The sequence below is a fragment of the Emydura macquarii genome, unplaced genomic scaffold, assembly GCF_026122565.2.
Source record: "Emydura macquarii macquarii isolate MOO-44397 ecotype Brisbane River unplaced genomic scaffold, CSIRO-AGI_Emac_v2 contig_2768, whole genome shotgun sequence".
Lineage (NCBI taxonomy): Eukaryota > Metazoa > Chordata > Testudines > Chelidae > Emydura > Emydura macquarii.
Genome location: NW_027132905.1, coordinates 47,958,443 through 47,972,679, shown reverse-complemented (window position 1 = coordinate 47,972,679; position 14,237 = coordinate 47,958,443). Strand labels below are relative to the sequence as shown.

General features: G+C 42.1%; 1 protein-coding gene across 2 annotated transcripts in view; it reads right to left on the bottom strand.

Annotated features, from left to right (window-relative positions):
• Positions 1 to 14,237, bottom strand: part of KAZN (kazrin, periplakin interacting protein) — a 612,234-nt gene that overhangs the window by 493,495 nt on the left and 104,502 nt on the right. For both annotated transcript variants that reach the window (XM_067567481.1, XM_067567480.1), the window contains exon 2: positions 13,581 to 13,738. In XM_067567481.1, coding sequence (XP_067423582.1) covers positions 13,581 to 13,738 — 158 coding nt within the window. The remainder of the gene's footprint in view (positions 1 to 13,580; positions 13,739 to 14,237) is intronic.

The window sequence follows — 14,237 nt, the reverse complement described above, 5'->3', positions numbered from 1 at the left end:
GGGGGATTTGCAAAATTGAGTACCAGGGTGAGCCATGCAACTTCCATTAACCATGTGACAAAACCTCTCCATGGTTTTGAAAAGCTCAACACTAAGATGCATATGCAAAAAATTCCAAATTTAAACCCTCACAGAAGTACTGACTTGTCTTCAAATCTGGATTGTTTTCCTTCAAACAAGGTGACAATTTAAACCAGCTGCATTTCAGCTTCTTAGACTTCAGACACGTCTGTTGTGTGGAAAGAGTTGCGCAGCCCCCGTTTTTTCCATTTGGACCAGGTCGGGAAAGTGACAGCTTTTCCATTATCACCTACCTCACAGACGGATTCCATTCAAACGTTACAGAAAACTTCACACTCAGACTGAAGACCAAGCATGGAAAATGTCAGTCTCTAAAGAACGAAGCTGATTAAGTTCTGAGCAGTTGGCCAAAAACCAGGAGATAGAACCCAATTTTAAGGACAGCCTTTCAAGGCAATAATGATACTTCAGCTCTTAGGATAGTTATAAAGTGCTTTGGAATCCTCGGATGAAAAGAACTGTATACACTGCCAAGTATCACCATTTCTGGGTAGCAAATAATATGTATTCCATATATAGTACTGTGTTGGTGCAGTTCAGAGTATATACTACAGCATGCACGTGGCTTTTTAAAAGAGGACTTTGATCATCATTCATTATCCAGGACATCATTCCCCAAATAAACTGGACTAGCAGAGGAAGTCCATAATCAAATTCCTCTCTCCCAGCTCAAACAAGAAGCAGGTGTTGGCACGTGCATTTTTAGGGGAATAGTTTGCAAATCTAGGTCCTATAACACATACTAATGATGCCACTAAATATAACACGGTCATTGATGAAACTCGTTTTTCTTTGTTTTATCTTTTTTTTTTTGGTCAAACAGACGAGATATTCTTTTGTGCCCTTTTTCAAACTGGGCCTAACAGGGATCATTAGTATGTGAACTGCTGGCTTGAGAGTGGCTTAGAATATTTCTTCTTATGAAAATGAGATGACAAAATTCATGTCAAAAATTCAATCTACATGGAGTAGCAAGCTTATTTTTCAAGTTTACTTCCAAATACATAACCATTTTGTCTTCACAGAAACAGAGTTGTCCGTATTAATACACTTATGAATTTGATATATAAATACAATTCATGTAAAGTATGGACTGGCACCATGGGCAATAGCAGTAAAATATTCCTCAAGCTGGGGAAATGTAGTTCTAAGACTGTGGCAATATTGTCTAAAACCATATTCATGGGAACTATTTAGATGATTGCTATAGCCTTCAGAGACCTTCAATATGCAGCCTTTTTTCTCTCTCTCTCTCTCCCTTTTAAAGCGCTGGTCAAAATTTTGAGGTTTTGAAATTCGGATGAAAAATTGCCAGACTTCAGTTTTTCATGGGGAAAAATATGTGATGAAATTTTTCTGAATCCCGCCCCCCATTTTTGATTCGTTACAGATCTGGCCAAAATTCATACTTGAAATAGCGTTTATAAGTCAAAATTTTAATGGGAAAAAGGGAGGGAAAAAATGAAAACTTTTTTTTTTGTGAAATTTCCCCCTTTTTTTTCCCAGTTTTAAGGTTAAATCTGTCTCGTCTCCCTCCCCCACTCCGATAGTGTACTTATTAGGAAAAGGCTGTAAAGAATTAAACTCGTATGTCCGGAGAATAGTTCTCAGCAGGGCCACATTTTGAGATCTCTGCCTCCAACCCCAGCAGGAGTAACCTTCACTGGAGAGGAGAGACGGTCTCACCAACACATTCTCACCCCTGACAGGAATTCCTGGGAGCAACAGAGCCAGGCATTCCAATGCCACAATGGAGTCTGGAGCGCACAGTGGTTCCGTTCTGGCTGTGAATCCATGAGCAGGATGGACACCTATTGTGCACCACAGCCGGTGAAAACACACCAGGTGAAATGGAGGCAGAGCACTGAACACCTCTCAGCCACAGCTGGCCTACACAGCCTCCCTGATCCATAGTGTAGCAGGTGGCCATTGTTGCAAAGCCAGTGATCAGAGATGGAGAGGCCCAATACACTCAAGCAGTCACATTAGGTGTCACTGGAAATACCTGTTTGATTATTGCAGACTAAAGCCGAGCATACACTGAGCTCAGCTCTGCAGCAAGAGCACAATATTTTATATCACGTGATTCTTTTTTTTAACCAACTGTGAATCAGGACAAAACCAAGGGTATTTATAAATCATCTGGCTAATCTTTCTGTCTGCATTTCTAAAGCAACTATCGCTGCAGGAACTAGGCATCTAATACATAAATTAGAAAATATCAAAGGGACAAATACTCCATGACTTTCCTTTTTAAGTCGCTTTCCAAGCTGAATCAGCCTATTCTCCCTCCCCTGCCCCAGTTTAAAAGTATTTTTTCAAAATACTCCGTATCAGAGAATCAGTCTTCTATCTGTAGTTGTGGTTTTTTTAAAAAACACATTAGTGCGGGGCGGGATTATTTTTGGTAATCAGGCACTGTAGGTTTGTTGATTCTACCCGCACTTTTAGTCCCATTGATATAAATTTGACCTTCTCCCACAAAGAGGTCATCAGAATTTGTTCCTCAAGCTAGCTGCTCGGAGACTGAAGAGCAGATGGTGGCAAGCATTTAACTGCTGACCAAATCTTAGAACATATCTTTGTAAAAAAAAAAAAAAATTTTGAAAGGTCAGCTGGTGAAATAGCTCTGCTCCCTGTTCTGCAACAGCTGTATCAGGAATGAAAAAACCGTAGGTGGGATACTGATCAGGCAAGACAGATGGGCTTTTTCTGTCACTAAAACTTAAGGGCTCCCCGCCCCCCCTTTAGGAAATCATACATTACACAATGTATTTATAACATGCTGGCATCCAACTTAACATGCACTCCTGGTGATGCAATTTTAAATAGTCAAATAGTTTTCAAAACATCACGGGCTGATACAAATCAGTGTGCTCTAGAGAAGTCAAAGTTGCTATGCTGATTTACAACTGCTGAAGAGTGAAGATGTGACCCATTATTTAATGTAAGCTGGAGCCGTTTTGTCCAGCACAATGTTGGAAGGCTACTATACACTTGGGGAAAGATTTTCAAAAGAGATCAGCTCCCATTTAGGCATTGAAGTGAAGAGGGCAGATTTCCAGAAGTGCTAAGCACCCAGCAGATCCCAATCAGCATGCACTAGTGCCACTGCATTGTATTTGAAGGTAAGGAGCATTCCAATTGTCTAGCCTACGGGTGAGAGAAACACAGGTAACTCCCACTCCATCCACAACCACTCATTTTCACAATGCTCTGTGAGATCTATTGATGGACGGCGATAGAGAAGAGTACTTTATGCTCAATCTGCAGATGAAGTATAGGCAATTCGGTCAAACAAAAAATGTAAGCAAAAGTAGCTGGTATTTTAACCTCAAATTGTTTCTTAAGTCCAGCAGTAGCCAAGCCCACAAGTAAGATGTGAACGCTTTTTTGCTTCTCTCCTGTTGCTTTGGCACTATATCTACATTATTTCGTCCACAGAAGCATTAGCCTGGAAACAATGCCAGAGCAGTTTTCTTTCCTTACTTTGGGAGTGAAATTCACCCCCGTGTAGATTGGCAACACAAGCTCGATGTATCACTCAAGCCCACAAGTTGCACATAAACTTTCTGCTGACCCTGGACAGGGGATGAATTTCACCCTTGAATCTTCGCATTTCCTGAACCTGCAACCTTTACTCATGCAGGGAGTCCTTACTTACATAAGAAGCCTGGGAGTGAGTAAACAGTGGGTCTCCAATTCCATTTGAGCTATGAACCCCACAAGGTTGCTAAAACCATTATTATTTATTATTGGTATCACCATAGTGGCTAAGCGCTCTAGTCATTGGTGGCGTAAAAAAATCCAGAACTAAAAGATAGAAATAAACAGGAATAGGGACTATTACAATAGCATCTAAAGGGACCCAATCAGGTTCAGAACACCATTGTGCTGGGCACTATACTGACAGAGTTAAAAAAAAACCAAACAATTTTTGCCTCAAAGAGCTTATAGCCAACTACAATCCATTAAACTCTTTACCAGGTGGTTAGAGGATCAAGACGTAAGCACAGTTTGGCATTTAAAGTCAGGCATCTGGGAGTAAAACCTTGTTTTAATGCTTATCTTCATACGAAAAAAATATCAGCCTACCTCTCGTCTGCTTCAATGGGCTTGGATGCACATTTTCAACTGATCAGACAAATTGCTTTGGAAAACTGCTAGGTTAGATCTGATCCATAGGCCTCACCCTGTAGATCTTAGGTACCTTCTGTTCCATATTACTTAAGTCCCTTCCAATATCACTTAACAGAAAAGAGTCTAGTAGAAATAATCATTTAGGCAAAGCCGGAGGCTGGTTTAAAGTTTGACTGGTGAAGGCATAATAGATTTAAGTCACACCTGTCTTAGTAGCAATAAATCCTGCTTAGAAAAACGTCAGAGCAAAAAACACTGCCAGACTATGAAATTCCACCTCTGAGGATTATAAAACAACATACACAGAGCTAACATACCTTCCAAACATAATAGGGCTGCCAGAAATGATTGACAACAATGACAATCTATCATAGAAGGCCGTATTCGTGAGATAACATCTTGAATTGAGTATTCTAGCAGATATGGAATTGTTTATTCCTTCCCATACTATATGGAGGCTGGGATGTGTCATACAGGCGAGATGCATCTTTTTACCTAATCTGTTTTTATGCATCAGCACTATGGGCACATTATGTGGCAGCTTTTAGTTCATATTACACTATTTCAGTCTCCTGTCGGCTCCTTAAGGTACACTAGCTAAAGTGATTATTTCGTAAGCATTGTTTAAGGGAACTTAGTGTCTTTAAGTGTCAGGCTGTCAGCACGGGCTGCTGAAATCCTCTGTTTATTTGCGAAACAAGTACCCAGTATAGGCAGCCAGGAAGCCACGTTTCCACCCGACCTGAAGAAGGGGGCAAGAAGGTAGCTGACTTCCCAAAGCCCAGTCATTGATTTCCCTGCTGAGGTTGCCAGCTGAAGTGCCAGGTCAACAAGTGATTGTTTTTAAGGGCAATCTTTGTGATGGGGAAATCCCAGCCGCTGGGATATGGTTGGAAACCACCAGGGTGAAGAGACACACCTGCAGACTGTAATGACTTTAATTTATCCACTACCTACCCTAGGCTGAATTTGAGTTGACAACGGTGAGTGATGAAAAACTCCACATACAGTGGAACGTTGCTTCACACTGTTGACAGGGCAGACTTGTGTTTCCAGGCTATCAGTTTCTGTTGAGTGGCAAGAGCCTCCTGGCCAGCCTGCACTGTGTCTCCCATTGCCTCTTCTGCACTTGTCTAGCAAGTGCAATTTCAATGGACATCAGTGCAACGTCCATAGGCAGGATGAGTGCGGAATATGTAAGGGAGAGCCCCATCCTCCATGCGAGAGATCCTCGCTGCAGATGGGAGAATGAATTCCACTTTAACCCCATCAGAAGTGTGTTCTGCACTTCCAGAGAGGTGACTTCCAAAACTGCAAGCTTTTTCTGTGAAAGCTTCCCTCTCGCTGCAGGAACCAGTGAGCAATAAAGCAACGCAGAGTGTCCTTCTCTTTCCTTCCCTTCCCTGCTGCCACTCGGCACTGCAAACATCTCCTCTTGTATTTAGCGTGCTTTCTTATTCTTGCTGGTTTGGCCCTGATTTTGATTCGTTAGGCCCTACAGTTCCCTTGGAGTCCCTCTCAGCTCAGTGCAATGTGGGGAACCTTTATGCCAAGTTTAACACTGCAGCTCACAATGCGTCAGGCAGGTGAGGATGCAGTTGTGTAGGAGTGAAGTGGGGGCAATGGACCAGTTACAAAGAAAGCGATACAAAGTAAGGGTGACAACCCTGAGGAGTTGCCTGCAGGGACTGAACCTGGAACCTCTTGACCTAAAAGCAGGAACCTCTAAAAATTAAAGGAAACAATTTTCAAACCTATAGGGCAGTGATGGTACATCTTCACTGTCGTACTCACCTGAGCTCTTACTGGGGTGTTGTCCCTCACACCCTCTCCCATCCGCACACACGAGACGCTGACCCGTTTGCGACTTTTGGCCAGGTGCTAGCTGGCCCAGCTGCGGCTCTAGGCTAATGTCTGAGTGGGGTTTTCACGGGGGCTGGTGACCCACTCATTTTGCAGTGAGGACGCAAGCTAAATCACTCACATCCTCCACTGCCTTCTCACAATTCTCCCCGTGTACTCAAGAACAAACGAGTTCTCCCACAATTCACTGGGAAACAACCAGAGCAGCCCAGCTTACTACAGCACAAAGAGCCAGAGGATGCTGTCCCCGATGTCCTAGCGACCCTCGCGTGGGTGACAGCTCCCCCTGTGAGTGCACAATAACTCAGGTACATCTTTGCAGTGCGGCTGCTCGCACCTGGGCTAGGCTAACCTGGGTGCTGAGACCCAGGTGCCAATCGCCCACATTGACTCCGCTGAGACGACTGACTCGTAGGTGCCCAACACCGCCAGCCTAAGTAAATGCCAGCTCCTGCTGCTCAGTGACACCCATTGTTAGTGTCTGATGGATTCTCCCTCCTGCTCCCTGAATGAGTAAAGAGGCACCGGTCTCATTTTCCTGAATTTTGAGGAGGTTGGTTTCTCTGTGCTAACAGATGAGGCAGAATCTCCTTTGATACATTCTGGCTATTGTGTGTTCCCCTTTAGGAAAGCTGGTAATTGCTTCCCATTATTTCCTGTAAGCCTAATTAAACAAAAGCACCAGGTGGATCTTTGTCTTTTGTACCTAGCCTTCATCTGAAAGCAATTTCTCAAGCCCAAGCAGCCTTCCCCACAGATCTTGACTGAGACATGTTTAGCTGTAAGAGACTCAAGAGTTGGCTGGATACTAGGTTCCAGCTACAGCCAGCCATTTTTCTGTGGCGGTTGACTCCCTTGTGAACCTAGAGTAAGGAAGGTGTTTTATTAATTTTATTGTCTATATAAATAACATTTGAGGCAATGTGTACATTAGAAATAACAATAGAATGCCAGCACTAGTTTAGTCTCTTACGTTTGAAATCTCCTTCCATACAGCCTTGGAATAGCCCACACAAATGAATAAATTACTAGAGGACAGATGGTACTTGGACTGAAGGAGATAGGGGCTCATCCAAAGCCCACTGAGATAAATGCAAAGATTCCCATTGACTTCAGCAAGCTTTGGATCAGGCCTCTAGAAAACAGCTGAGTTGCAGAGAGATCCACAAGGCAGTAACACCCCTATGTCATGAAAGAATGTGGCCTTCCTCCATTGCAATTCATCATCATGATATAATGACACAATTGCTGTGAAGAAGGGTCTGCTCTGATGCTTGACTCAACAGCTTCTTGCCGGGAGGATGGAAGGAAGGGAAGTAGAGTGTGTCTGACCTCTTTCTCTCATGGTTGCTCTATGGGATTGATGGGGATTTCCATTCATATCACTGATGTTTGTAAATATGCCTCTCTGGGTGTTTGGTACTAGGGTATTAGTACCAGGATACAAAGCTTTTCACCAGTAGATTATTGGTTCTAATCTCAATAAGTCAATAGTAATCAAAAGCTATCACCATCTGCTCTCATTCCAGCTTTCAGTGGACAGATGTCTTTGTAATAAAACTCATCCTATAAATTGGCCCATGGCAGGAAGCCTTAACAGAGAGGACAAGGATGCAGACTTAGAATAAATTATCCTTTCACCTTGAGAGATAGAACTTTCCAAACAAGATTATAGGTAAAGCTAGGCAAATAAATAAATTTTCAGTTCATTGGCAGTTCCCAAAGGTCAAAAATTGTTTTGGGTCAATGAAAATGAAAATTTTCAGCAAATCAAAAAGTAAAAATAATTTGTTTCAGAATAAAATATTCCTTTCAACCTGAAATGAAGTGTTTCATTTTGATTGCAAGTATTTTTAAACTTATTTTAATTATAAAAAGTAAAATTAAAAGGAAACTTTGAAACAAAGTCATTTCAAACTGAAAAAGCAAAGCATTTTGTTCTGAAAATGTCCAAACCAAGCAGATTTTTTTCTTAAACGAACAATTCAGCAAAACTGACATGAGTTCAAAAAGCTTTGCAGAGTCACCAAATCTGCATGTTTCACTGAAAAAAGTTTTGGTCGAAAAAGTTTGCCCAGCTCTAGTTAATGCACATTAGCACAGCAGTCTGAAGAAGGAAGCAATGTTTTGGCCTATGTTGAACCTGCCCTTCTTTGGAGGAATAGGGGACTCCACCTCCAGTGTTATCAATCTGATACGTTTTATAAGTACAACATTCACCTTACATTTTAAGGAGAAGAAAGAAAAAATTGTCAACATTCTGTAAAATAAGATATTAGAAGGGAAAGAAAGAATGCAAGCAAGCTGCAGTTTGTGAATTATTCTATTTTTCCTCTGTTATTGCCAAGAAGCCAGATAAAGGAGTGCAAATTAACTAGCAAATGCTAGTTTTCCAGCAATGCTAACACTGTAACTAATACAATGATGCAAGGAAGAAAAGTAAAAAGGTATTATTTGCTTGTACTCCAATACTGCAAAAACTGGAGCAGGAAAATCAGTGATGGTTAAATGTAAATGGATAAAACTGGCAGGGAAAGAAATGGAATTTTTCAGAACCCCAGGGAGGAATAAAAGATGGGCTTGTGGTGATGCCACTGGATTGCGACTGGATTCAATTCCTGGCTCTGCCATAAAATCCCTGTGAGACTTTGGGCAAGTCGCTTTGTGTCTCTCCGTGCCTTGGTTTCACATCTGTAAAAGGATGGAAATGATACTTCCTTTGACTTTTCATATTGTAAGCTCTTTGGAACAAGAAATGGCCGTCAGTACATGTACGTGTAGTGCTTAGCACACTGGGGCTCTGATCTCAAAACACACCACGAAGGTAGATAGTCTAAGGCATAGAGAAGTTATGTGATTTAGCTAGAGCCATGGAATTAAGAAAAATCAGGATTAGAATTCAGAGGATCCCAGTTCTATGCTCGGACCACACCTCTTTACTACCTGCTGTTGTCTCAAACCACAGTTCCTGAATCAGCTAGGAATCTAAGCTCTGAGAAAATTCACCTACAACTGAAGCTCTGCAAGCTTTAAACAACCAACTTCAAGGTCTGTGTTTAAATCATGCTGTTTTTAATAGTCTCATGGAATTGAGGAATCCCCATTGCCCACTCTTCCCCAGAGGAATGGAAAAATCACTCACTACTGGTAGGTTAGTTGCCCCGCTAACGGCCTCCAAAGGTTGAGGCTGGATGTTCTTTCCTTGAATTACCTGCCAGATAATAGGCAGGCCCATGCCAAGAGAGTTAGGAGGAAAAAGAGTGAGACATTGAGAAAGAGGAGACCAAGATTAAACTGAATATACAAGTAAAAGGTGGTTTTGTTTAAATGTTCCTGAGAGAATCAAAAAAGCAAAAGCCTGAGAATCACCAGAGGGAAGGAAAAAGAGGGAGAGAATGGTCTTGTGATTGTGGCGCTGCGGTGGAACTTAAATGATCAGTCTGCAATTCCCAGCTCTGACACTGGGCAAATCACTTAGGCTTCTTTTGAAAATGTTATCCTGAGAGATTTAGGAACTTGAGTCCTAAATACTTAAGTGACTTTTGAAAATGGGACATAGCTTTTGAAAATGTTATCTTTTGTCTCTGTCCTCTCTGTCTATGCAGTGTTAATGGAGCCATGTTGGTTCCAAGATATTAGAGAGAAAAGGGGGTTGAGGTAATTATCTTTTATTGGACCAACTTCTCTTGGTGAGGGACACAAGCTTTGGCGCTTACACAGCGGTCTGGGAAATCTACTCCGAGTGTCACAGCTGAATACAAGGTGGGACAGATTGTTTAGCGTAAATTGTTAACACGTATTTCAAGGTGAGATGGACCATTAACACTTCTCCAATTATGGCGGGGGGGAGGAGAAAAAGAAGCAGTGGGGGCAATTAGTGCATTATAGATTGTTGTGGTAAGCCCTAAATCTAGTGTCTCGATTCAGTCCATGATTTTTAGAGTCTAGCAAAGTTATGAATTTCAGCTTCCAAGCTCATCTTTTGAAAATGTTGTGCAAGCTTCCGTTAAGGATGAGGACTGAGAGGTCAGCTATTGCGCGATCACTTTGTGAAAAGTGTTCCCTCATGGACAACATGGTGTTTTTTGTCTTCTATTATTTTTCTGTGTGAGTTCATTCAAGTGGTGAAGGCCCCATTTCACCTACACAGTTGTTATTAGGCATGGACGGTACTTCCATGACTCCCATCACCATTGTTTCTGAGCACCTCAAAATCTTGAATGCATTTATCCCAGCAAGGACAGCATTATTATCTCTATTTTACTGGAGGGGAACTGAGGCACAGAGAGACTAAGAGATTTGCCCAAGGTCACCTAGGAAGTCTGTGCTGGAGCAGCGAATTGAACCCAGCTCTCTAGAGTTCTATGTTAGTGCCCAAACTGCTGGCCCAGGCTTCCTCTCTGCCTGGCTCTGTTTTGCATCTGTACAACAGGGACGAAAGTACTGACTTCCCCCACCCTTTGTTTTATCTGTTTACTTTGTGGGTTTTTCAGGGCAGGGGCTGTCTCTTACTATGCGTGCAGTGCCTAGCACAATGGGCCTCCAGGGCTTACTAGCCCCACCATAGTATAAATAAATAATATGGAAGGAAAAGGAGATCTCATAAAAGAAATGGCAATCATTGCATTGGTGATTTTTTTTTCTCCTGGGTAATGAGGACTACAGGGCGCCCTGAAATTGTGTTTACTCCATACTTGATATGCACATACTGGAGGTGATGTTCCTATTTATGTTGTTTGCTGCCAACATCATGATTTTTGATTCCCCAAAGGGTGGTTGTTGGTTTTTAAGTATTTGAAGTTGTCACCTTGTCTGTTCCATTCTTTTAATCATCATTACCGCCTCTCATCTTGTCATCCTTCCAACTTTAAAATCCAAGCCAAACAATGTCCAGTACTGCCTGGGAAGTGTTCCAGGTGCATTATGAGGACACAGAAGCTCCTGACATTTTCCCCATTGTTATTAGCATTTCCTTAATCAGTCACAGTATCACAGGCAGCACTTAATATGCATTCAGGTCAAACGATAGGCAATAAACGAATTCTCAGGAGTTAAAAGAGAGTTTCTATAAAAGTGGCTTATCAGCAGATCCTTTTTTCTTTCTCCTTTTTTGGGGGGTCTGTTATATTTAGTTTATCAGCAGTATGCAGATGTCACTGGAGCTCCTGTCTGTTCTTCGATATGCATACCTGGTTCTCTCTGAAACTACTTTAACTGCAATGGGTGTTGCATTTGTGCAACTGATGGCAAAACTTAACCCTTAGTATCTTTCATTTCTTTTGTAGTAGTGCCCCCTAGTTTGGCTTCTCAGTGATATTTGCATAAATCAAGGTAAGGCGTCCAAGACATATGTGGAAGTGCCTCGGCCAAAGGTGTGCAGTGCTGCATTTGAGTACTGAACCCTCATGAAACAGAGTCCCACATACAGCTTCATCCCTTGTTGTTAATACGCTGAGAACTCACTGAGCATGCTCCTTCCTTAGCCTCCCCAGTAAGCTACCTTCTCCTAGCACAAGGCAGAGTTTCCCAGTCCCACATGGCATTCTGGGAGCTGCCATTCTGCTGGTGCATCATTAGCAGCAGGCATTTGTGAACAATCGCAGCTGCAAAAACGAAATCTATCTTTGAAGGAATAAAATGGGAGGCGTGTAACTTGTCCACAGTTCTACACATGCTCATTGTTAAGACTCCTTGAATGAAATCTTTACTGTGGGTCTGGTTCTGGTCAAAGGTCAGCATGTAAGAAGTAAATTCCCCCATAGTTTCAAATCCTACTAAAGTTTATTCTCTCCCTCCACATCACTGCCTCAGTCACAGAAACTGAGCCATGTCCATATTTTGCGGAGTTCTGTGGAAAGTTAGGTGTGAAGGCCCTCAGGCAGACCACCCATAACCCACACAGCTGGGAGGAACTGGCTGCTGGTTGAGTTGGGGGTACTTGCTGGATGGTGCAGGAGGATTTTTGCAACTGGAGAATGGTTCTTTCTGACTTGCCACCCCCTCCCCACCCTATATTCCACAGATGGAGCATAGCTAAAACCATGGAGGTGTACGAGGCACACACCTGAATGCCTAGGCCCAACTCTACACAGAAATGTATTCAGCACTAAAATAGGTGCATTATTCCTACCAGAAATTTCCAGCCCATCTTTTCTGTATAATGGAAGCTCGATTAGCTAAACTAATTAAGACCAAAGGGCTTTGAGAGAAACACACACACAGAGAGAGATGTGTTTGCTCAGACAACCACGAGGTACCACGTGAGAGAATAGGGGAGTAATACATGAAAGGAGTAGTTTTTTTCTATTGAAATTTCCCATTTAAGTACTTGTAAAAGCAAGTCACAGGAAACGGGTCCACAGAGAGCGCTCGAGTAAGTGAACAGTTTGGTTAACTGAGGTTTGGGTAATCATGTTTGTATACTATTTGCAGCAATCCATGTAGGGAGTCCCACTGGCAATACAGGTTTAGCCATGGAATAGTGATGAGGAAAACCCTGGCTGAGAGGATTTGGCAGGATAATGCAGCTAATCCTTGCCGGAATAATTTCCTCCTCTTTTATTTCGTTAACGGTTCTATGTTTCCTTTTCTCGTTAGGGGTTTCAAATGGAGCGTTGCGGCCCCAGAATACTCCCTTTCATTTCTGCTCCTGGCAATCACCAACTGGCACAGCTGAGCGGAGTTATCCATTGTCAGTCTGAGGAGAGAGGATGGGGAATAGGAATGGAAGGATTTGCATAACTTGGGGTGCCTGCATCGCCCATGCCATATAAATTCTGAGTATCCTGTACACATCAAAGGTAAGGATAAAATGCACACATTTTATGGACAATCAGAGACCCAGAATTTAGGACTTAGACAAAAGAGACGGGAACCTGTTGTATTTTCAAACAGCCATCCCACACAGGATGTCCTTTTCATTTGACGATACATTTGTAAAGCTTAAAAGGCAGTTTTAAAAATATGTTGAATATTTTCAGATGCTTCTTATATTTAGAAGGAATTACCCCGGAATATATTTACGATGTACAGACTTTCTGAGAAATTTTTTATGTGCAAAGTTGCAATGAAGCATCTGCAAAGTTCATGTGCAAGTCGTCGTTTGGGGCACAGCTAAACCAAGCAATTATGTTATGTGCCTGCCACCCTTAAACTGGCATTAGCACAGATGTTTCGTGGCAAACTGATTTTCACTTTGATAGAAGTAATGCTAGATTCCCATTGACAAGTAGGTTACTCCATTTTCTTCTGTGACTTTAAAGTAATTTCCACTCCTTAATCCAACATGCAAGACCATCACAATCCTGATAGTCTCTAAACCAAGATATCCTTTCTATGGCTGTGAATTTCAGTGGTCTAAGTCAGTGTCAAACAAACGTAGGGGGCTAACATTCTTTCACAGCTTAAACCTGCCATAAAAATGAAACACAGCCTTTGGATCTGTGAAATGCACATTCCCGGGTGTCTTAACAGATATGAGCTTATTGATTTCATACCTGTGCATCCATTAAGAGGTGTCTCATCAGCATCATGGAATTTTTCAGAGACTCTTTTTCACTGGGCAAGAAAGCATCTTCATCCTCTTCCAGCATTTTTGACTTGTTCACAATAAAATGTGAGATCTGGTCATTTAGGGTATGCAAAGACTGCACAGCTGTGGAGAGAGAGAGAGAAAACAAAAGAGCACTGAAAACATGCAGGAGGACTGGCTGGAGTCACTGGAAATTTCCAACGGGTAGACAGATGTTACCATATTCAGGACTAGCTAGTTAACCAAGGGTTAAAGCATACCTATTAGCAGCTGAGACCATGGCATGTTGCATTAGATGGAATAACTGACTGAAGGAGGCAGAGCCCATCTACCCGGTGACTATATTTAGAGTCTATGAGTGAGTCATGAGCAATAACATTACATGTGCAATAGATGCCGTTATTCCATTCCATATGCTAAATCTACTGTTACATAACAAGGCTACCAAGGACTAAGTTAACATTTCGTTTCTATGAAAAAGCCCTGGCATAGTGCTGTGATGAGAAGCCAGACAGAAACAAATATGAATGCATCAAACAATGGTGGCACCAGTGATGTTCACTTTTTGAAGACTTCCTTACTTACACATTGTGCTGTATTTGTCCTTCCTTTCTGATAAAGC